Genomic DNA, 23749 nt, shown 5'->3' with positions numbered 1-23749 from the left:
TTCCACGCAGGCCTTCTACACAAAGTCCCCGTCCAGCCCTCTGCTTGTCTAGTTCATTGGAGAGTTCTCCAAGTGCAGCACAACTGTGCAAAGTAACTTCTTTAAAAAAAGAAAAAAGGCCCACGAGGTTCCATGTTTATTGTGTCTCATGACTCTAGATCAAATGCTATCAATTCACAAGTGAAAAATGCGACTGCTTTTAAGTGCAAATTCAGCCTGGCGTGTAAACCCCAAACTGCGATCTTTATGGCTCAGTCTTTGTCATCAGTAATAAATATTACATGGGCCAAAATCTGTTTTTGGTTGCAGCCCCTTTGTCTTTATTGGGATTACTGAGGTGAATCGATACGTGTGGAGCAAAGGCCTGCAGTTAGAATATTGTTTAAAATTCTGCTGCTGCACAGGACGGAATAGAATCCAGCTCCCTCTCTTTGAGCTGAATTGGCTCTGCTGAGTGAACAGGAATAAAAAATAGCTTGGTCTGGTCCCTTCCTCAAGCAGATCTAACTCATTAGTCAACTAATTAAGGATAGGCTGGGGGGGTAGATACGTGTAGCTAGTGTGTATGTGGTCACTTATATAAAAATGTCTGTTCAGACTGTGTACATATTGTGAAGGTAGCCCTCTTCCTTCACCCTTTATATTGGGTTGTCATTTTAGGCCCCCGCGCCTGCAATTTGTTCTGTGTGGGCAGATCCCTGCGTGGCCCATATAGAGAAATTCTGGCCCTAGTATATCATGTTTGCTGGGGCCCCACCCCCTCCCATTTCATTTTCTTTATGCAGATGTTACAGATGTTTTGGGGGCCTCCCTTTGTTTGGGGGCCTGGTAAGAATATCCCTCTTCTCCTCTCTCCCTTGTCAGCCCTACTCCCATTGGCTTCACTGGGGCTCCATGCAGGTGTTGGGACTTGACCGCATGAAATAACTTGATTAGACTGTAAGCTCTTTGGAGCAGGGAACATGTCTTTCCTATGTGTTTAAGCAGTGTCTAATATAATGAGGTCTCAGGTCCAGTTGTGGCCTCTGGGTGCTACCACCACAGAAATAATAAGAACAACCTTCTACATACACACTGGGAACAGATACGTTAAAAAGTCCTATATTTCAATAGTTCCTTTTCACAGCAGGAGGGACTGCAAGCTGGAATTCAGTTTTATTCTGTAAGAACTGTGGTTTTAGCGGTTAAACTGTGAATAATTTCTGGTTACTGGTAATTAAATAACTTAAATGTAAGAGGAAATACCACCATAAATTCTGCCTCTGTAAGAAACACTTAACTATATCTTAGTCTGAGTGTCTTTCAGCTCCTCATCCCTTTTGAGCATAGGTGCTGGGGGTGCGGCCACACCCCCTGGCTTGAAGAAGTAGTAACAACTCAATTGTAAGTTTTTTCTACTTTTAGCACCTCCACTATAAAAATGTTTCCAGCACCCCTGCCTTTGTGATTCATAAAATCAAAGTATTTTTTACCTAAATGCTTGAATAAGTCCCAGGGAGCCCAGCAAAGGAGCTAACCCATTTTTTGCTGTTCTGTATTAAATAAGGTTATTGTGATACAGGCATTCAGACATTGGAGCCATGACAAGACCATATTGTAATGTTCTAGAGACACAAAGGCGGTGTTCCCAACCTGCCAAGACCCAAGGGTGTAACAAAAATCCAGAGTGAGGCACCACCACAAAGGAACATCAGAGTAGGGGTCGAGGAATAAGAAGTGTTCCATTTTTTAACTTGTAAAGGGCTCTGTTCTGCAACTTAGGCCTCGTCTACACAGTTCTAAAAGCTGATTTAGTTAAATTGCCACATTTGGAGCTCTAAGGGCAGTATGGCCTAGTAGATACAGCACTGGATTGGAATTTGGGAGACCTGCGTTAAAATCCTGGCTCTGCCACTGGCTTGTTGGGATGACCTTGGGCAAGTCACTTAACCTCCTTGTGCTTCAATTTCCTCATCTGTAAAATAGGGGTGATGATGTTTATCTCCTACATAAAGCACGTTGAGTGCTACTGGTGAGAGATGCAATATGAGAGCTAGCTATTATTAGCATATCAGATTAAACCTGGGGAGCTGGCATCTGTAAATTTACAGACAAAGCTAAACTGACACAAGCCACATTTAAATTGAATTAAGGGCTTGTCTACAAATGCTGCAGCAGTGCAGCTGCTGTAGTGCTTCAGAGTATGCACTACCTATGCCGATGGGAGGGGTTCTTCCATCAACCTTGCGCCGACTTAGATCGGCCTAACTACGTCACTCAGCGGTGTTGATTTTTCACACCTCTGAGCAATACAGTTAAGCCAACTTAATTTTCTAGTGTAGACGAAGCCTAAGAGTGTTCACAGAGGCTTTTGCGCTGGTTTAAGTAAGCTGATTAGGTAAACTGGTGCAACGATGTGCGTGAACCTGGCCTGAGTAGCACTTGAGTAACCACAGTGAAGTCCCTGGTTCTGCTTGCATAATTACATATTACTGGGTAAATTTCACCCCCATGCAGAGAGCCAGAGCAAGGCTTGTGCCCCACTTAAAGTCCTATTTAAGAGTCATTTTGAAGGGGGGCTGGTCCTCTGTGCAAGGATGAATTTCACACTTTGTGAGGAAATCTTGCAGTATGGTCGTCCCAACTTTGGCTGGAGTCCTCATTTCTAATGGCAATAACTTCCAGGAATAATCAGTGGGATGAGCCATGCTGCCACCACTATCCAGCCTTTAGGAGCTGTGAGCCTGGCAGGGCCTGCTCTCTCCCCCTCCCCCTGCCCCACCTGTCTCACAAAAAGCAGGAATTTGTTCAATGATTTGACTGTTTTCCTTGGTATTTTTCAGGAGAATGCTCTGTCACTGGCCAATCCCATTTCAAAAGTTTTGACAACAAGTATTTCACCTTCAGTGGGATTTGTCAATACTTATTTGCCAAAGACTGTGAGGAGAACTCCTTTTCTGTCATCATAGAGACGGTTCAGGTAACAGCACCCTGTGTGGGGTGGGGAGAATGGGGGGGGTGGGGTGAGTAGATGACTAAATGGCATATTCCTGTGCACATAAATGGCATATTCCTATTAAATTAGCTAGACTCTCTCTTCTGAATTAACATATATTTTGCCTCTTCTTGCTGCTACTCCTTTAACTGCGGGCTATAAATTCAAATTCACAGTGTGACTGCATTGTCTCTCTGGAGTTTTGCCAAAGTTAGCATATAAATGCAAGAGACAGAAGAGGGTGTGCCTCATACACTGAACTGTTTGGACGGCTCTCTGGGTAATTGCCCTGGGCATGTGCTTCCTCAGAAGCTATGGAGCATGTAGTGGTATTGTAACCCTAATAGAATCTGGAGTTTTTTCTCACAGGGACACATTGGCTAATAAGTTGCATTACTCCCTAGTATGTCAGCCCTTCTCAACTTGTTTCTCATGCCCTCTGCCACAGAGAGAATGGCAAGGACCCAGTTGCAGGGCAGAAAGAAATGGGAAGGGTGCCAGAGCATATTGGGACAGGAAGAACACAAGCAGAGTTTCCTCAAGGAGTTTTGCAGAAGGGGCAGTAAAATGGGTAGGGGAGTAAGTGAGGGAGTGGGTGGGAGCGAGGGGAAAGCAAAGGAGTTTGCAGAGGGAGGAGTGAGGGCATACAGTGGTGGGATGGCAGAGAGGTAGGATAGAGAGAAATGGCCGCAGCGGTGGGAGTGAGGAGGTTTTGGAAGGCGAGAGGAAGGCACCAGGGCAGGTTGAGGAAGTTGAGGGAGGCAGGCAGCAGAAGCAGCATGAAGAGCACAGTGACAGGGCAGAGACGGGAAAACTTTTCCAAGCAGCAGGGACAGGTTAGGGATGATTAAGAGGCCCCAGAGAGAAGGTGAGCAGAAAGCTCACTTGCTTTAGGGAAATGGGTTTTGCCCATCCCCACTCACAACTCCCTTCAGTGGCAGGGATGATTACGTTTGTGCCTATTACATAACAGATCTGAGAGCAGAGCTGTGTGTGTGGAACTGGCATAACTGGTTTCCACTGAAACTGTTCTTTTGAAACTGAAGACGGGAGCCAGTGAGTCACTGTTCCCTGTCTGCAGCGTTCTACCCACCGCTTTGTAACTCGTAACAGCAGCACCCGAAATGAAGACAGTGAGAGCTGCGCGCTTCTAGTTCCCCATTTGAACAGGATTGTGACATGTCTCATCATCACACCAGACAGAGCAATCAAGAGGAGAAGCTCTCTCATCACACAGTGCAGCCTGTGTCACAGGAGACTTGCTGTCATGGCCCCATAGCTCCTTTTCCAGTGCCCTGAGAACAGACCCTGCCCTAGAGTAGCCTGATCTATGGATTGTGTATTAATTACACTGAGTACTTAAGAATTCCCAGTTATCCTGCTGTGGATTGACAGCTTCTTGTCCCAAGATCAGGCCCAGTATTATTAAAATTACTGTTCAGTTGGGAACCCTGGTGTGCACAGTTGCAACACTCACACTTAGGAACCTTTCTGTGTTTGTAACAGTTTTATTAATGCATTCAGCAAAGTCACAGACACTCTCACTCAGCAAGGTAGATAGAAATAATACAGAATGTGCATCTGAACATCCATCTACTCTCACATCCCTTGAAGAGCAACCTGAAATGTTATCCATTATCTTCCTCATCACTATCACCTTCCTCATCATCACCAGTGGCCATCATCCTGTAACCTCTCCTCCTGCACACAGGCTGGGCTACAACTTTTATAACATGTGACTCTGATATCTCTATGCCTCATGCATATTCACTAGGGATTTCTCCCCTCTTATTTGTATTGCCTCACCCTGCTAATGTTCGGGTGCCCTTCCGCTATAGGTTAGGATAGTAGTGATCTCATCTTATTATCATATATGTCAATTTGTTGCTATGACACTCTTGTGATCAGATATCTGCTGTTGTTCCTATCCTAAAATATCCAAGAGCTAGTGTTAACTCATATTCCTGTGGTTTTCTGGTGTCACTAGTTACAAACTTCCCCCTTAACCACTCTATTCACAATTCCCCAAAACTTAGGGGTGACCACTGGGCCATTTGTTTGTGCCAAAGTTCATATGCCTCATGCCTTATGCTAACTACTGTAGCCAGTGTCTTACAAGGAACCTGTAGGTTCCTTGCATTACTGCTAAATAAAATAAATACTGAAGCCAGCTCCATGGGCGACAGATGTAACACTAAAATTACAGCCACAGGAGGGCTTCTGGCCCAGCATGCTGGAGGAGCTGAGTCATTGATAAAGTGAAATCCTAACAGTCATAGGAAATGTTGGCTTCTTTTTAGTGTGCTGATGATCCTGATGCAGTGTGCACCCGCTCGGCCTCTGTCCGACTCCAGGACATGGAGAACAGCATCATTAAAATGAAGCATGGGGGCGTCATCTCTCTGAATGGGCAGGATGTACAGATTCCTTTGACACAAGGTGTGTTTGTGGCATGTAACAATTCTGACCACACACTACTGTCTACATTGCACACTGAGACTGGGCTCTACTTCAGGTTTGAGCCCAAGCCCCCCTTCTGTCCAAACAGAGAATCGGTCTGCCCCAGTCAGCAAGCACTCGGGACCCGATCCTTGGTTGCTCCTAGGGGTGGGTCAGAGCCACTGGGACTTGAGTCCAGACCCTCTCATTTTTACTGTGGATGCAGGTCAAGCTGCAGCTCCAAGTCAGAAAGTCTGAGTAGCGCAGCATGGACATGTCAGCATGGCTGTGAGACCAGCATCCAGCAATTCTAAACCCGGGTTTACAATGCAGTGTAGACACTCAAGCATGGGCTTGGAAACACTGAGTCCACAAGGCTAGGGTCTATAGACCCAGGTTTAGTGTGCAGTATAGACATACCCGAAGGTGTCTCCCTTCTCAACGTTATCAGGCAGGCTTTAGCCTAGCTCAAAGAATGTTTCCTATTCCCAACTCTGAGTCACATTTTACACAGTTACCATCACCTTTTATTGAATTTGCATCATGCCAGGTTCTCTTGCACATGTGCCCAGGTCCTCACTTGGTGTAAATAGGCCCTGCTCCGTTGAAGTTGGTGTGGTTATGCTGCTGTTGACTAGTTGAGGATCTAGCCAATGATGTTAAAAACCAATGTCAAGTATCCATTTATCCACCCAAAAACTTGAAATTTTAGAAGTGGACTGCAGTGATTTCACCAGTAACTCTGGATGATGCTCATATGTGCTTCTTTTGGGGCCTGTGAGGCCCAGATCATGCTAAGGAGAAGTGCAGAGATGCACCAGACCAGTGGTTACAATACCTGTGGAGTGTCAAAGTGATGCACAGCAAGCAGGGGAGCATGGATGCTGTGTCCCACTTTGTCATTGTGCAGTGTGCACCTCCGCTGCGGTGCAGTGCAGCTCCCTTGGCCTGTATCATGGAGCGGGTGATGTTATACACCTGGCCCGTCTCTGCACCTTCCAGGGAGCCTAGGACCAGTAAGCAGCTGTGCTACACTAGCACTGTCTTTGTGCCCCCGTTGGTACTGGGTTTGTATCAGGTGTAAATCAAATGGTACAAATCCATATGTCTATATTAGGGGTTTGCATCGGTTCCACTACATTTGTGCAAAGAAAATAGTGTAGACAAACCTTAAGTGTATCTGCTTAGATCCATCCCATGGGCTGATGGGTGATGAGGACATTGTATCCTCCTTGCTGATGACAGAATGCATCCCTTCTTGTCTGAAACTTGTCCGCTGTGTTTTTGAGGTGCCCTCCGTATCCAGCGCATTATGATGTCTTCAGTTCTCCTCACCTATGGGGAAGATTTACAGATTGACTGGGATGGTCGTGGTAAACTTCTGGTGAAGGTAGTTTTTTCTCCTCTCACCCCACCCAAACATACACAAAGACTTTCTTGTCTGATGTGAGAAATTGCTTGTGTTGCATGCTAGAAATTCCATTCTCTCTCGGCCCTCAGAGCAATATACTGATCCTTTTGTTTTCTAGAAACAAACATTTGCATCACAGAAACAGCTTGTTTTTTTTTTCCTTTCTTTTCTGTGCACTAACAGTAGCCATTAACTATGAATAGCTTTGCTTTCATTACAGGAGACCCCTATCCGCCAGATTTTGATTTCATTTAGTCTTGTCCATCCCCACTGAAGTCAATAGGATTGCACAGGTGAAAATGAGAGATGAATTTGGCCCATAGGATACAATCATTCATATGTTCAAGGGAAAAAAAATAATTTAATTGCACAGGATATACAGCATGCTGCTCCTACTAAGAATAATATTTATGGTCATTCCAGATCAACATAAAGAGAGACGTTTGTCCTGTGGAGTATTATAGGGCAACTGATTGTCAATAATTGCTTTTTGAATTCAACAAAAAATAAAGCTAATCAATAATCCTATAATAAATCCTTTTATATTCCTAGCAAAGATACTTTTATAGTTTGCACTGGATTGATTGATTGAATTTCTCAAACATAATTTCGTAAACACAATGGTGAAGTGTGATTGATAAAGGTAATAGTGTCAATGTAATATATTTAGACGTCTTTAAGATGTTTGACTCGATGCCACATGACATGGATTAAGAAACTAGGATGATACAAGTTCAACATGGCACACGTTAAATGGATTAAAATGAGCTAACTGATGGGTCTCAACATGTAATTGTAAATAGGGAATCATCAGTGAGGTGCTTGTGTTTCTAGTGGGGTCCTGCGAGGATCTGTTCTTGGCCCTATGCTATTGTTTTTGTCAGTGGCCAGGAAGAAAACATGAAATTAGATAAACTTTGCAGATGATACAAAAATTGGAGGAGTGGTAAATAACGAAGAGGGCAGTCTATTCACCGATTTAAAAAGTGATCTGGATTGCTTGGTAAGATGAGTGCAAGCAAACAATATGCATTTAAATATGGCTAAATGTAAATGTTTGCAACTAGGACAAAGAATGTAGGCCATACCTACAGGATTGGAGACTCTAACCTGGAAGCAGTGACTCTGAAAAAAGATTTGGAGTATTGTGGTGAATAATCTGCTGAGCATGAGCTCCCACTGTGAGATGTCGACGCTAAAAAGGGGTAATGTGATCCTTGGATACATAAATGGGAATCTTGAGTAGGAATAGGGAGGTTATATTACCTCTGTATTTGAAACTGGTGTGACTACTATTAGAATACTGTGTCCTGTGCAGGTGTTCACAATTCAAGAAGGATGTTGATAAATTGGAGAGGTTCAGCGAAGAGCCACAAGAATGAATCAAGGACTGGAAAACATGCCTCATAGTGAGAGACTCTAGGAACTCACTCTATTTAGCTCATCAAAGAGAAGATTAAGGGGTGACTTGATTACAATCTATCAGTACCCAGATGGGGAACAAATATTTAATAATGGGCTCGTCAGTCTAGCGAACAAAGCTATAACAAGATGGTGGGAGTTGAAGCTAGAGAATAAGGTGCATATTTTTTACAATGAGAGTAAATAACCATTGGAACAATTTAGCAAGGGCTGCGGTGGATTCTCCATCACTGGAAATTTTAAAATCAAGATTGGATGTTTTTTCTAAAAGATATGCTCTAGTTCAAGCAAGAAATAATTCAGGGAAGTTCTATGGTCTGTGTTACACAGGAGGTCAGACTAGATGATCACAGTGGTCCCTTCTGGCTTTATAATCTGTTAATGTATGAAAAGTGCACACTTGGACAGTATATTGTGCTATTTCTAAGGCAGAGCCCTTTGTGGGTCTATTCTTTAATCCCACTCCTACCCGATCTTGCTATTATGGCAGTGGGCCTGCAAAACCTATGGGATCCCAGTCCCAATGCAGGGCTCTACACTAGTGCCCCATGGGGCTCCAATTCTAAGGGTCAAAAATATGGCCACCTTTCCCTAGTGAGTAAGATGAGGAGAGAGCCCAGAGAACCCCATCATACCACCCTGTATGCACATGCAGGCGGCTGTCCTCGTTTGATTGCTACATCTTGAGGACTGCTGGGGGAGGCTAGTCAGTGCTGACCACAGCTCTTCAATCCTCCCAGGGACAGGATGAGGCAGAAGGGGGGTGCGGGTGTTTCTGTGGCACTGTTCCCCTGCACATTGGCCTTCAGCTACCCACTGGAGGTGAGTGGGCTACAAGGGTAGAACAGATGTAATGACTGCAGGTCCTAACCATGCTCCCCTGCATCGCTGTTATGGGCCTGATGATTGCACACCCTTTTCTTGCATTGGTGAGCATTTACTCAAGTGAGCAGGTCCTTTGTTGTCAACAGGAATAATTGTGTGAGTAAGAGCTCACCATTGTAAGAGTCCCATAACTGAACCCTTTATCTGCTCTTTCACGGCATGAGCATAATGCATCTATACTCTTGCTCTAGCTATATTCATTTTCCTTGCCTTCCACTCTACCCAGTATGGTTCTGTCTCTCAGAACCATCTTGAAGCCCATATCATAAAACTAGCATAGAGTTGTACCCACCTTTGCTAGCACGAATTCTGGATAAATGTTGCACAGTAGCACAAAAAGTGGGCTTAATATGCTAGCTCAAGGTAAAGGTTCATTAGAGCTTCAGCAATTGAAAAAAAACCCACTGTAACAGGAGGGAAAGTTCTGGAAGGGTTTGAGACTATGGATTCAGCAATTTGTGTTTTGGTCTAGTCTAGATGTACAATACCAAAACACCTGGGATTTGTTTCAGGGTTGAGGATAATTCAGTTCAATCCATTGGCACTTCTCAGGATTTCCTGCTTCTCTCTGCATCTGTGATCTCTTCTGCCGGGTCTCAGACCCTTACATCCTGACCATCTTCTTGCCTAGCTGTTAAAAAGTCTAATTTTCTACTTCAACCCATTTACCATAACAGCAATAACCTTTGCTAATTACTGTCTTAGCAGTTTTTCCCATTGTCTTCTTTTATTATTATGTTCTGCTATGAATTCCTTCCCTTTTATGTACCTGAGTCAGTATTATTGTTGCCTTTGGAGCACAAATTTACAGTGTAAATGGACTGACCTATTGCCAAACATTTCTGACAATTGGGGGAAGTGATGCACTCCCACTGACTTGTGTGCAAACACTTCTGGTAAAAGTTACAGTGTTTGGATTTGCCTGCTGCATTCGTCAAGAAGAGGCACCCCTCTGGTGACCTCTGAAAGTTTGTGATTTAACCCCTTCAGGGAAGTTTCCAAAACATATACAGAACTTTGGATGAACATGAGTCACTGTGTTTGAAGAATGATGGTATCCTTAGTTAGAAACCCCTCCCCTGCTGCTGTTGTTAGTGAGAACAGGACTGGCTTCCCTTTGGAGCCCTTCACCAGTGATCTTTTATTAGCCAGAGAAATAACTGTGAAAGATATTCCACTTTTCAGCCTGCCTCTGTATCACTGCTTACCCCTGCCAAGCATACAGGGAGCTACTGTACCACTGGCCATTGGGCCAGCCCCCAAGAATTGTTTGTAATATTCATTTAGAGACCACATTCTTATGGATGTTGATGGGCACTGACAATTCCTATTGAAATGAACGGACGTTTCAGGTACTTGGCCCCCTGGTCAGATTTGTCCTACTACTTCCCTACTCAGATGTTCTTTAAATATGTAAAAAGAAAAGGAGTTTTTGTGCCACCTTAGCGACTAACCAATTTATTTGAGCATAAGCTTTCGTGAGCTTGCATCCGATGAAGTGAGCTGTAGCCCACGAAAGCTTATGCTCAAATAAATTGGTTAGTCGCTAAGGTGCCACAAGTACTCCCTTTCTTTTTGCGAATACAGACTAACATGGCTGCTACTCTGAAACCTTTAAATATGTAGCTTTTTACGTCTTAATTTGGGGCCACGTTTAATCTCTTGCAACCCATCAGTCTTTCTGTGGGTGTAAATCAGGGCAGAATTTGGCCCTGTGAGGATGTTTGTTTGGCCCTGTTTTTTTTCAGTCCCTAGAAGGAAGCCAGATAGAAATGGGGCTGGGGAAGGCTGTATACCAGGAGAAGTGCTACAGGGAAGTAGAGTAGCTTTAAAGATAGTACTGTTTTCCTTATTTTAATAAAGTTCCTTGTTCAGTGTTAGAAGAAATCAACTCTTTCTATTCTTTACCACTGTCACAAGACAACACCACTAAATTGAAATTTAGTTAATTAAAAATTACTTAAATAACTTCTAGTATTATACCTGCCCTTCTGTCCTCCTGCCATTTTTTGTGATATTACTATCATTCTCCTATATCTAAAAATCATTTTCCTCTCCACTGTTGCTGTCATAAAGACCAACACAGACAGGGAAAATAAGCTACCCAAGGAAAACCGTGAAAGTGACTCGACATTAAGTGCTGTTAAATGCACATAGTAAATACGGGGGGGGGGGAAACAGAACTTTTTTCTCTACTTAAGTAAAAATAATTAAATTGGGTAAAAAAAGTGCTACTTGTACATTTTTATTACTTCTTAAAAAAAAAAAGTATGTAAAAACTGTTCAGCCAGCAGTTTGATTGTTAAGTTGATGGTGCCCCTTTAATATATACTTGAGGAATTTACATAGTCCAATAAAAATATTGCCATGAAACTGTGGACTAATATTGAAGAATAACCATTCTACCCTTGTTTCTGTGAGCTCTCCCCAATGTACACTGACAGAACTTGTGGTCTGTGTGGAAACTACAATGGCAATGAAGGGGACGACTTTCTGACACCTTCTGGCCTCGTGGAAGCCCTTGTGGAAGATTTTGGAAATGCCTGGAAGCTGAATGGAAATTGCCAAGACTTGTTAAAACAAGACAGCGACCCCTGTAGTCTCAACCCTCGCTTAGGTACGGAACCCTGGCCTCCACATAACATATGGTACAGAGTAACAACATGCAATCTTCCGTCCCGTAAAAGTGCAACTGTTTTGTACTGGGAACAGGATCATGATAGCATCTGTAAAATAAATAAAACACCTCTCATTCCTTGCACTGAATGAGGCGGGGTCCTGTGGAAAAAAATACTACGTGATCATGTAATTAAAAACTGTATCATACTGTGTACACATAAGGAGGCTGAATTCAGGTTGCATGGGAAACCTGACGTCTGGCTTTTCCTAACTTCAGAGGGCTTGACTCTGTAACCTTAATAATGTTCTTTTTAAGGCAGTTTTTTAATTCAATTTTCTAATTTAAAAAAACAAACTTAAAAAAACCAAAACATCATGAAACTCCAGAAATTCCATCATATGGAATCATATCGATGCCAAAGTTGGGTCATGGAGAGGGTTTGGGCCATTAGATTTGCAGCACAGACGTGAGCTAATGGAGTTATTTGCAGAAGTAGTGTCTACACTACCTAGGTGCAACTGCAGCCTTTTAAGTGTATACAAGCACTTATTCTGATTATTCTTATTTCTCTTTACGGTCACTGCTCTTTTAGTGTAAAGTGTCTGGATACTATTTTTCTCATTTTAGCCAAGTATGCTGAAGATTCCTGCTCAATTCTGATGTCATCCATGTTTGAGCCTTGCCACCATGAAGTTAGCCCGTATCCATACCTGAAGAACTGCCGCTATGACGTTTGCTCCTGTTCTGATGGCAAGGATTGCTTGTGCGCTGCTGTTTCTACCTATGCCACTGCATGTGCTAGGAAAGGCGTTCTGATCGAGTGGCGGGAACCGGACTTCTGCTGTAAGTGAATGCTGCAAAGAAGTACTTTCTTGCATTGACTCTATGGTGTCCTTTGGCACGGTCAGTAAGGCCGAGGGAGTTAAAGGACCTGATTTCTGCAAGGTGCTGAGTGTCTCCTCCAGGACATGTGGAACACGCTCAATGGTCTTGCACTCCATTAAGAGCAGAGAGTGCTCAGTTTTTCAAAAAAGGTGCTCAGCATCAGGCAAAAGTAGCTCCCATTGAGCAAACCTCAGCTGGTTTGGTGGCTTGGTTCAGATAACTTCCTTACTAACTCTGGCTACCTATCTGAAAATGTTCTGACTATCTTGGGCTGGCAGTATCCAAAGTCTCTCATGAAGTTTATGGTAACAGGTTCTTTCATTGTATTTTGACATTTCCTATCTGGGACCCAATCCTGTGAGGCACTGACCACCTCAACTCCTGTTGCCTTCAAAAGGAGTTGTGAGTATTAACCACTGTATCAGATCTCTGGCCCTAGTAGAAAACTAGCAGACTGTTTAGTTCTGGTTCCAAGGAAAGGCCCAAGCCAATTCTTATGTCTGCACCATTCTTCTGATATGTGAGCACTATTTTGCTGTCATGTTTAGGCCTCTTTGTCTCCACTGTTAATGAATTCTAATATGACCGTGAGGCTGAAACATCTATTACAAGACAATGATGATTTATCATTGTTCAAGTAGTGCACAGAGTCCCTTCAGCAGGCTGTGGACCCATTGTGTTACACACTGTACAGATATAAAGGGTGGGATTTTCAGAGGTGTCTAAAGGAGTTAGGCCATATCTACACTTAAAGTGGTACAGGGGCAGCAGTGCAGCTGTGCCACTGTTGCGTTTCAGTATAGACACTTACTATAGCGATGGGAGGGATTCACCCATTGCCGTAGTAAATCCACCTCCCTGACAGTCTGTAGCTAGATCAACTGGAAGAATTCTTCTGTTGATCTAGTGCTGTGTACACAGGGATTTAGGCTGGTTTAACTATGCTGCTCAGGGGTGTGGATTTTTCAAACCCCTGAGTGATGTAGCTGGGTTGATCTCATTTTCTAAACTACACCAGCTCTTAAATGCTTAATTTCCAGTGGCACCTTAAAGACTAACAGATTTATTTGGGCATAAGCTTTCACGGGTAAAAAACCACTTCTTCAGATGCACTTCTTCAGATTTTTATCCATGAAAGCTTATGCCCAAATAAATCTGTTAATCTTTAAGGTGCCACCGGACTCCTTGTTGCTTTTTTGTGGATACAGACTAACACGGCTGCCACTCTGATACTTAACTTACAGTGAAAGCAAGTGGGATCTGAGGGCTCAATTCTCCTTAGGATTGTTTGAAAACCTCATCCATAATGGCAGCCCCTGTCCCACAGCACTTACAATCCAAAAGGCTAGGCAAAACAGGTGGCTGAAACACACAAGTAGACCTGGGGTGGGTGGGGGTAGAGATTGATGATGGGGTGACAAAAATAATAGGATGATTATGCACGGACCAACAGTGTGTGTGTGTGTGTGTGTGTGTGTGAAGAATCTGGCAAGAGGCTGGAACAGAAAAAAACAATCTCCCTTTTTCTCATCTCATTATTAGGCAGAGCTGGTTGGAAAATTTCCACTGAAATGAAAGTGTGACATAAAATAGAAATAGTTTTCTCCATAAATGTTTGCGGAAGACTTTTTTTCTTTTTCCCAAACAGCTCTACTCTTAAGGACAGTAGACAATCGGGAATTTTGGGGAAAAGCCCATATGCTTGGCTGCACTCCAACCCAGTTCCATTATTCCTTCTCAAACAGTAGCCGGGTGGGGCAGCCATTTGAAAAACTGACTTACTGTAGAAGCTAGAGAGGTGAGAGGTCACTGGTGTTCCAGCTGATACAATCTGGACCAGTAGAGTTCGGTGATTCTGATTGTTGGAGGCTGGATAATATTTACTGAGAGAGAAAGAACAAGACTGGATTATGTTAAATTGCTGTATGGTTTCATAATATTGACCTAATTTATGTAAATGTTCAGAGAGTGGAACAGTAATTCAATAAAAATCCTTTTAAAAAAATCGCACAGGTCTGGAGGCTGAAAGCGAGAGCAGTGGTAATGCACCATTATTCTTGCTGTAATTGAACAAGTCAATTTTCACAATTAATCTTTAATAGTGTAGCACTGCTTCCTCTTCTCTGTACATTACAGAGCACTTTGTGCCTGCACCAAGTGCAGATTTCACTGACTGCAGATCCATCAGACCCCATTAGATAATTCTGATGCTCCAGACATCTCCTGTCACACAAAGGAGAACAATCATTCCTTTAATGGGCTTGAGACTTGAATATGCTGTTTGCATAATTTGTGCTGATGGCCCGATGTATTGAACTGGTGGTTGCTCCCCTGCTCTCTGGCTGAGATATAGGTTCACAGGCAAATGACTTAACAGAAGCACTTTGCTTTATCTGAAGTTCATAAGTGGCAGGTAGACTGTGGCCTCTTTATGCTACACACTGTACAGATATATAGGGTAGGGTTTTCAGAAGTGTCTAAAGGGGTTAGGCTATATCTAACTTAAAGTGATACAGTGGCAGCAGTAGATTACTATACTGCTAATGTAGCATGGCATTTCTGACTGTTAAATGCAGCATGATAGGCTGTCGTACAAATCCAGCATACAGGTATTGAAAATCTTGTGGCTTCGTTCTAATTCATTTGTCTAAGAGGGCAATCCAGGCCCTGTAGCCCTCTGTGGATGCAAGAGACCTAATAAGCAGCAGAACTAGTTGTGCTGCATAGGGGTGTGTAGGAGGATGGAGTCCATAATGGGGGTCTGCATCCCCTGTGTACCACATCTCCCCTACAAGGAGGAGGTATATCAGCCAATGAGTCACCAAGTGCTCCTTCAGGGCTCTCGAGCAGATTTCAGGGACCCATTGACCAACCCACCTCCTGCCCTATAGATTTGCTGCAGTAGTGTCCATGTTGCATGACTTATGTGAGGGGATTTCGGTGTGAGACGATATGTCTGAACTGCAGAGTTAACCCAGGCTCTTACTCAGGTGTTGCCCTTACCCCCGTCCTGTCCACACACAAAATCCTCTCACATGAGTTTGCTGGTGTGTTAAACCTGGGGTAGCTGGCTTGTCTGGGGCTATGGGCTAGAGCTAGGGCTGTCCTTAGGATTTATGGGGCCCTACGCAGTAGTATTAAACTGGTGCCCCATGCCTGATTTGCTCTTAGCAACACAAAATGAATATGGCCCCTGTTTCCTTCCTAATAAGGAAACTGCAGTGCACTCTGGGTGTGCAGGAGCTGACCCGTTCTTAACTGCTGTCCCGGACATAGGCATGGACTCCATAGGTGGCTGCTATGGGGCTGGAGCGCCCACGGGGAAAATTTAGTGGGTGTGGAGCACCCACCGGAACCAAACTCCCCCCAGTGTCCCCCTCCACTCGTGCCTCTCGTGCGCCGGCAGCCCTGCACTTACCAACTCCTCCCCCTCCCTCCCAGCACTTCTGGAGTGCTGCAAACAGCTGATTCGTGGCATTCAAGCTCTGGGAGGGAGGGGGAGGAGCAGGGAAGAGGCAGGGAAGAGGCCGGGTGGGGATGGAGCAGGGGCGGGGTGAGGGTGGGGGCTTGGGGGAAGGAGTGGAGTGGGGCAGGGCCTGGATCGGAGGGGGGGGCGGTGTCGAGCACCCCCCAGCAAGATTAGAAGTCTGCGCCGATGGTCCCGGTGATGCCCCAAATGTTTGAGTGCCCTACGCAGCGGCGTATGCTGCCTATGCCTAAGGACGGCCCTGACTAGAGGTCAGGTGCCACTTTCACTCAGGCTGGTAATGTGCACACTTTGCTGTGAGGACTCTGGCTAAACCAGCTGAGTGCTGATAGTCCTCCAATGCCCTTCCCACAGTTCCCCATGTATGTCTGGAAGGACAGCCAAGTTCTCTCACAATTCACCAGGAAAAAAATCATAGAGTGGCTCAATTTAATATACGGTGTCACAAAGAACCATGCGATGTGCCCCCAGAAGTGCTAGTGACACAGAGAGCTGAGCGTAGCACCAGTGAGGACACACAGGGAGGGCTTGCGGTGTGGCTGCTCCTATCCAGTCGTCAGGCTAACTCGGGTGTTCAGGCAGGGCTGCTGATCGCCCGAGTTAACTCTGTGGCGAAGACGCACCCTAAAGTCAGAATGGGAACAGAGAAGCTCCCAAGATGGATGAATTTTGATGTAGAGCCACTAGCTATTGTAGTTTAGAGCAGGCATTTTTAGAGGTCACATATGCGTATCTGTTTCCCTTCAGTTTTCACACAACCTTTCAGGGCAACAAGGTTTGTTTTGTTTTGTTTTAATTGCATGAATGACAAAGCATAAAGTCAATTTTTTCCTCCCACCCCCCATGACCTTAGTTGCTGCTGTTAATAAGTTTCTTAGGGGAAGAAGGTTGCATTTGATGGTGCAATATAGTGGAATTTGAATGTGCACGTTGTTGGACAGTTAGGCAGCCACTGTGGAGGACTGAGGATGCTTTTAAATCCTTAGTAAGATCATGTGCAGCTGTGTAACAGTTCCTCAGCTAAAATTAGGACTAGCTGTGGCATTGTCAGTCACTAGAAACAAGGAGAGTAACTATTTGCTGGATAATTGGAAATGGGGCAGAACTGGAATCCTTTATTTAAACCATCCCAAACTTTGAGGCTCAAACAAATTGGTGTCTGGATTCAAACTCCCCCTAGTTTTAGTTTGCCAAACCAATTCCGTTTCCAATGGTAGCTCTACAGTAAATCACAATCATAACCCTCCTACCTGAACATGCCCATAGTAATGATGAAGGAGACCTTTGAAAGTGCTCCTCAGCTTTGTCTGTCAAATTGTTCAGTGTGGTGTAGCTGTAGCCGTGTTGGTCCCAGGATATTAGGGACAAGGTGGGTGAGGTGGTATCTTTTACTGGACCAACTTCTGTTGGTGAGAGAGACAAGATTTCAAGCCACACAGTGCTCTCCTTCAGGTCTGGGAAAGGTACTGAAGAGTGTCACGGCTAAATGCAAGGTGGGACAGATTGTTTATCATAAGTAGTTATCACATATTCTGTGGGAATATTCTATGGTCTCTCTAAACTCTTCAGTGTGATGTAGGCGCTTACCTATTGCTGGAGCCTCACAGCCCCTACCCTAACATTCTCTATACTGTCCGGGGCAGTGGAGTAGCTGCTCCCGCATAGATCCTTCATGTGTAAATTGGAAGTGCCATACTGTTAACTGCAGCCAGAGGCCCATGCAACAGGGATAAAAGAGAGTATCTTTTATTTTCATTGCTGAATCAGGCCACGCCTCAGAGTATTTGCTCTCCAGTAGGTGCCCATTGCTCTGGTGAACTTTGATGACCTCCTCGGGCTCTATTGTGAGTTAGAGCACTAGCCTAGGAGTTGGGAGATGTGGGTTCTAGTCCCTGCTCTACTACAGACTTCCTGTGTGACCTTGGACAAGTCGTGTAGCTTCTCTGTGCCGCAATACCTCATCTATTAAAGACTGTGAATTGGGTAATGGGAGCCATATAGGTACCTAACATAGATTGTGTCTTTGGGACTGGTAGGATAGGAGATAGTAGCAATACCATGAGAGCAGGATGGGAGGAGCAATGAACAGTGGCCAACCTTGCACTCTTTAACAGAGCGAAGCATGTGCTCTCCTAGCCCTGTGCTGGCTTAGCTCTGTTGGCTGGTGTGGAAGAGGGTGGGGTCATGGCCCGACCATTTGCTATTCCTTTTGGGGTTTCTCTGATAGCCAGGAGGCAGCCCTAGAGCCTTCAAGGCCTTGTGCTTGGGGAACACAAGGGCTGGGATTGTCTGCAGGGGTAGAACACTGAGAAGGCTCCTGCACCCCCTCGACCTAAGCTTTAGTTGTGATAGAAGCTTGCAAAGTCTGATCTGCAGCTGCTGGCCTCACTCCATTGAGGGTCCTACTTCACCTTAGACCCCTGCTGTTTCCATTAGAAGCTTGTTACAAATCCGAATGCTTCTGTAAATCCTAGTTAACAATACAGCCTTTGAGCAGAAATAGCATGACCCCGAGAGCGGCCTGTTCCTGGTCTTGTGGAAAGGAGAGGACTGACACGGCTACAACTACACTACATGTACATTTGTTGTCATTGCTGCCACCTCGTGTTGGATGCAGGTACAAACCAAGAAACTTCTCTCTAATCAACACTAGTAATTACAGAAGTAGACCAAGATATTAGAAAGCAGAGCCCCAAAGTTAGGCTAACTAGAAGGTCATAGTTAGGTCCCTGAAGAAGTGGTCTGACCGTAAAAAGTGCTGACTGCTGGGTGCTCAGCACTTTTTGAAAATCATGCCACTTTTATGTTGATTTAGGAACCTAACCTAAGCAATCTTGACCCTAAACTACATTGTTTATGAAAACTAAGTAAAAAGGAAAAGTACAGGTAGAACAATGATTTCGTAAACCCACAACTCCCTTTTAGAGCCAAGTAACAGCAGAAACTGGAGGCGGTTTGTATTACTCTTCCCCCCCCTTTTTGTGGGAATCTTTTTCCAACATTCATTATCGATTCTGCTCGATGCTGTAGCTTGCTCACATTGTACAAGTGGTTCCATTGACTTCAATGGAAGTATCTGCATGAGTTACACCAGCAGGATATGGCCCTTGATGTGCCACTGATGGGTTTCCTGTTTTTTTTTTTTTTTTTTTTTTTTTTTTTGAAATAATTTCCTTGTTAGGGTAAAAAGAGCTAATAGTAAAAGTGAATCAGAACACACACACACACACACACATGGCTGTTATCAGATCAAAAAATAGGCAGCTATTCATTTACAGCCTGGTCCAAAGTCAGCTGAAGCCAATGGAAGGGTTATACCTGTTAATATGAAAACGTTCTCCACTGATTACATGAATTGTACAGGACAGTGGGTTTTTCCATTGTGGTTTCATGGATGTGTATTATTTCACAGCAATGACTTGTTCAGAAGGCCAAATTTACCAACAGTGTGGAACTCCATGCAACCAGACCTGCCGATCTCTATCCTACCCAGATGTAGGCTGCAATGAGTTCTGCATGGAAGGCTGCTATTGTCCACATGGGCAATATATTGATGAGCATGGAGATTGTGTACCAAAGTCCCAATGCTCTTGCTACTATGATGGTGAGATCTTCCAGCCAGATGATGTCTTTTCAGACCATTACACCATGTGGTAAGTGCAGTACTCATAACTGATTTCAGTTGTTTCTTTACATACCATTTACAGAGGTTTTTGAAAAGCCTCATTAGATAACTAGGCCAGACCGCTGATGGAAATTGACATAGCCATACTGAAGCCAAAGGAGCTGTGCCTATTTAAACTAATTGAGGGTTTGCCCATAACTAATCTAAATGTAGGCATCTTCCCAAGGCGTATCAAAAGCATCTGCATCAGGTAGTAAAATATGAAACCAAATTTTTCTGCAAAACAGTCTGCCAGTTTGAAATGGAGTTTAGTAACTTCCTTACCCTTTTACTGCTTTAAAGAATGTCTTTTTAATGCACACTAATACATTTTTTAAAATGCTTAAAATCTAATTATCTCTATCAAAAAAAGCAACTACTAAGTAGCATTTATAGTTATGAAATGGCAACTAGGAACTGAATTGATGAACTGTTCCTGACCAGCCCAATTTCTGAAATAATATCCTCTCATTTTCCCCTTAACCAGAGAGGTCATATTGAGAGCCATAAGAGGCCACTTCTCCTCCTCCACATTGCAACAAATAGGGCTGTGTTAACACTCTGTTAGTCAGTTTTATGCCAGTGTAACTCCATTCATTTCAGTTGTGTTCCATCAGTATGACACTGCAGTAATGTGATGATGAATAATAATGTGTGCTTAAAGGCAAGTTTGCCTTGGTAGGTTAAGGCAGTGGCTCTCAACCTTTCCAGACTAGTGTACTGCTTCCAGGAGTCTGAGCTGTCATGCATACATTTCACTTACAAACTACTTGCTTACAAAATCAGACTTATAAATAGAAAAGTATCACTGCACATTATTACTGAAAAATTACTTACTTTCTTATGCTTACCATATCATTATAAAATAAATCAATTGGAATATAACTATTGTACTTACATGTCAGTGTGTAGTATATAGAGCAGTATAAAGAAGTCATTGCCTGTATGAAATTTTAGTTTGTACTGGCTTTGCTAGTGCTTTTTATATGTAGTCTGTTGTACAATTAGGCAAATATCTAGATGAATTGATGTGCCCCTCTCTGCGTACCCCCAGGGGTACGTGTACCCCTGCTTGAGAACCACTAGATTAAGGATATACAGTGGGTATGGAACTACAGATTGCTCAGTGTATGTACAAATTGCTAGCTACAGCCTTGCATTTCTGGAGCATTTCTTGTAGACTCTCTAAAAACCATAATGCAAGTGAAAGTTAAATGTCAGTTTGTTAAATATACTCACTGTTTGTTTTTCTTTCATAGCTATTGTGAAAACGGCTTCATGCACTGCACTATAAACAAAGTCCCTGGTGCCTTCCTGCCAGATGTTTTCTTTGACAATCAGCCATCTGCCAGAAGTTAGTATGCTTTAAAAAATTTATATTTGTTGTTGTTCTTTTCTACAGTGTCTTTCTACACAGTTTGAGGGGAGGGATGAATCAGTAGTGCTTGGGTGGGTGGGAGTGTGTTTATAAAACCAGTGCCTTCTATGGGATGGAGCCGGGTATATTCCCATCTTCAGGAGAATCTGGGGGTGTTCACTGCATTGCAGTGGGATGCTGAGCACCACTCATGATTGATTCCTAAAACAATTACATTGGAGTTTCCCTTTAGCTAAAGGGATTAAGGGTGATGATCACTTAGGGGTGATTTTAGCCCCCAGTTGCTATTGGATGATCACATTACAGCAGAGATCCAGTAAGCTTTTTACCCTCTGTGTCTGGCTAGGAAGTTGTAATCTTTTCTTTCAGATGTGGCCACTGTCTCTGTTAGCCAAACTTTTGTCACCTCACAATTAGACTATCACAATGCACTCTACAGGAGGCTACACCTTAAAACCATTTGGAGACCAAAATTGGTGTAAAACACAATAGCTGGCTCACTGAGTGGGGTATCTCAGTAGGAGCACATGACTCCACGAACATCACTGGCTTCCTATTGGTCTCCTGAGCATGTCTAAGCTGTTGGTTATGAACTATACAGCCCTAAATGGCCTGGAACCAGCCTACAAGAGGGACCCCTTCTCTCCCAATGCTGTCCTAACAGAGCTGTGGTCCACAGGGGCATGTGAGCTGGATCCCATTTGTTATAAAAGAGAGGGGCCAGCTGGTAAGGTGTTCACTGTGCAGGCTCTGGGAATCTGGAACTTGTTCTAACACTTGTCAGAAAGAGCCCAAATTGAGTGACTTTCTGGAAAAGCTGCAAAAGACACCTATTTAAGAGGGGGTTTGGAGAGGGCCAAAGGTGTATGCTTCCAGGACCATGAAGGGATAGAGTTGGCTGAATGCCAGTTGAACTGATTACTTCAGTGCTGCTGAGCTTTACTGGTATTGCGAATGGTGTGTTAGGGCACCTAGGGCCTTGGATAGGCATCTATTTAGATATTATTTAAATAGAAATAATTACAAATAAATATATCAAGAGCTGGTTGGAAAATGTTGACTCTCCATTAAAAAATGGATACCGCAAAAGTCTGGTAACTTTATAACTATGTTGGTCAGAGGGGTGTGTGATGGGTTCCCCCCACCTACCCCGAAGGATGCCACCTGGAACTGGGGTACCACTGAGCCCACCTGACCCACCAGCCTGGGCTCCCTCTCACACTGTGCCACTGTGACAAGTTGCTAAACTCTCCAACCTTGCTCTTTCACTAGCATACACACAGGTAGGGACACACCCAGCTGCAGCTTCACACATGAGATCAGCTCTGCATGGGAAGGCTCACCTAAGGAACTGCCCAGTTACTCAAGTGCACACCCCGCTTTGAAGGGTAAACCCAAATTTATACCATCTTGCACTGCACAGGGAACTGCACAGCTTAAGCTCATGAAATTCATCCCTCCCTCAATGTGGAGAGGAATATACACAGATTTCTGCCCCAAGTATGATTTCCACATGCTGGTTTTAGTCAAAACAAAAACAAGTTTATTAACTACAAAAGAGAGATTTTAAGTGATAGCAAACAGATCAAAGCAGATTGCCTTAGTAAATAAACAAAACCGCAAACTGAGCTTAACACACTAGATAAGTAGGATATGAATTGTCAGATTCTCACCCTGAGTGATAAACAGGCTGGCAGATTCTTAAGGCACAAGCTGCCTAGGCTCTGCAGTTTGGGTTGTCCAGGTTTTCATACACAGGCTAGAAATCCCTCTAGCCTGGGACCATCACTTCCCCCAGTTCAGTCCTGGTTCCTCAGTATTTCCAGGGGTGTTGTTGTAGGGAGAATGGGGAACCTTCATGATGGCATTTCTCCCCTTTTATATCTTCTTCCCACTTGCGGGAAAGCTCTTTGCTGTGACCTGGGTCAGACAGTTTCCATTGTGCAGTGCTATCTCTGAGAGGTTTCTGTTGTACACAGTTCCTGGGGTAATCCGTGTGCCTTTCCTCAATAAGCCATTAACCTTGTTTGGCCTTTTTATTATTATAAGGCGGCTTGTGGGTGTTTTCAACCTCCCAGCACATTTCAGTAACACACACGTAGCTAGACTTCATAACTTCACATATGACAACAGCACATACAATCCAACAAGATGTTACTGTCTAGCAGATCAAGACTTTTAGAATGATACCTCACGAGGCACACTTTGTACAAAACCTATCCTAATTACATGATCGTGGTGACTGTTGGAGTGCCAGGGTGTCACAGGGTGATTTTCTTTTACTGGAGCTGTCAGAGACTTTCCCTATTGCCTTTCCTTGATGGAGCACATCCCTGCTACTGGAGTCTTGCTTTCTGGTGAGGATAGGCTCTGCAGCAGGGAGACAGCAGGACGCTATGCTGCTACAAATAACCGCGTATAGATGGGAGAGGCACTGCTTGGGCATGCAGAGAACTGTGTAGGGTGCATACCCTGAGGCTCTGGCATGTCTTTAGTCATCTAAGCAGAGCCTTATGGTATACACTGCTATTTATACCCATGCTAGGGGGTGTGTGTATTGTGTGTACTCGGCACGCTGCCATAA

At 44.0% G+C, this 23749-nt stretch overlaps 1 protein-coding gene across 1 annotated transcript in view; it reads left to right on the top strand.

The window, feature by feature from the left end:
- The window catches only part of VWF (von Willebrand factor), a 230040-nt gene that overhangs the window by 48265 nt on the left and 158026 nt on the right, over positions 1-23749 (top strand). The window contains exons 11-17 of the mRNA XM_077825238.1: positions 2823-2959; positions 5275-5413; positions 6703-6803; positions 11553-11748; positions 12379-12594; positions 19536-19776; positions 21047-21141. Coding sequence (XP_077681364.1) covers positions 2823-2959; positions 5275-5413; positions 6703-6803; positions 11553-11748; positions 12379-12594; positions 19536-19776; positions 21047-21141 — 1125 coding nt within the window. The remainder of the gene's footprint in view (positions 1-2822; positions 2960-5274; positions 5414-6702; positions 6804-11552; positions 11749-12378; positions 12595-19535; positions 19777-21046; positions 21142-23749) is intronic.

This window comes from Eretmochelys imbricata, chromosome 1, assembly GCF_965152235.1.
Source record: "Eretmochelys imbricata isolate rEreImb1 chromosome 1, rEreImb1.hap1, whole genome shotgun sequence".
Classification (NCBI taxonomy): Eukaryota; Metazoa; Chordata; order Testudines; family Cheloniidae; genus Eretmochelys; species Eretmochelys imbricata.
Note: the sequence above shows the minus strand (reverse complement) of the source record. Positions and strands in the feature narration are given on the sequence as shown.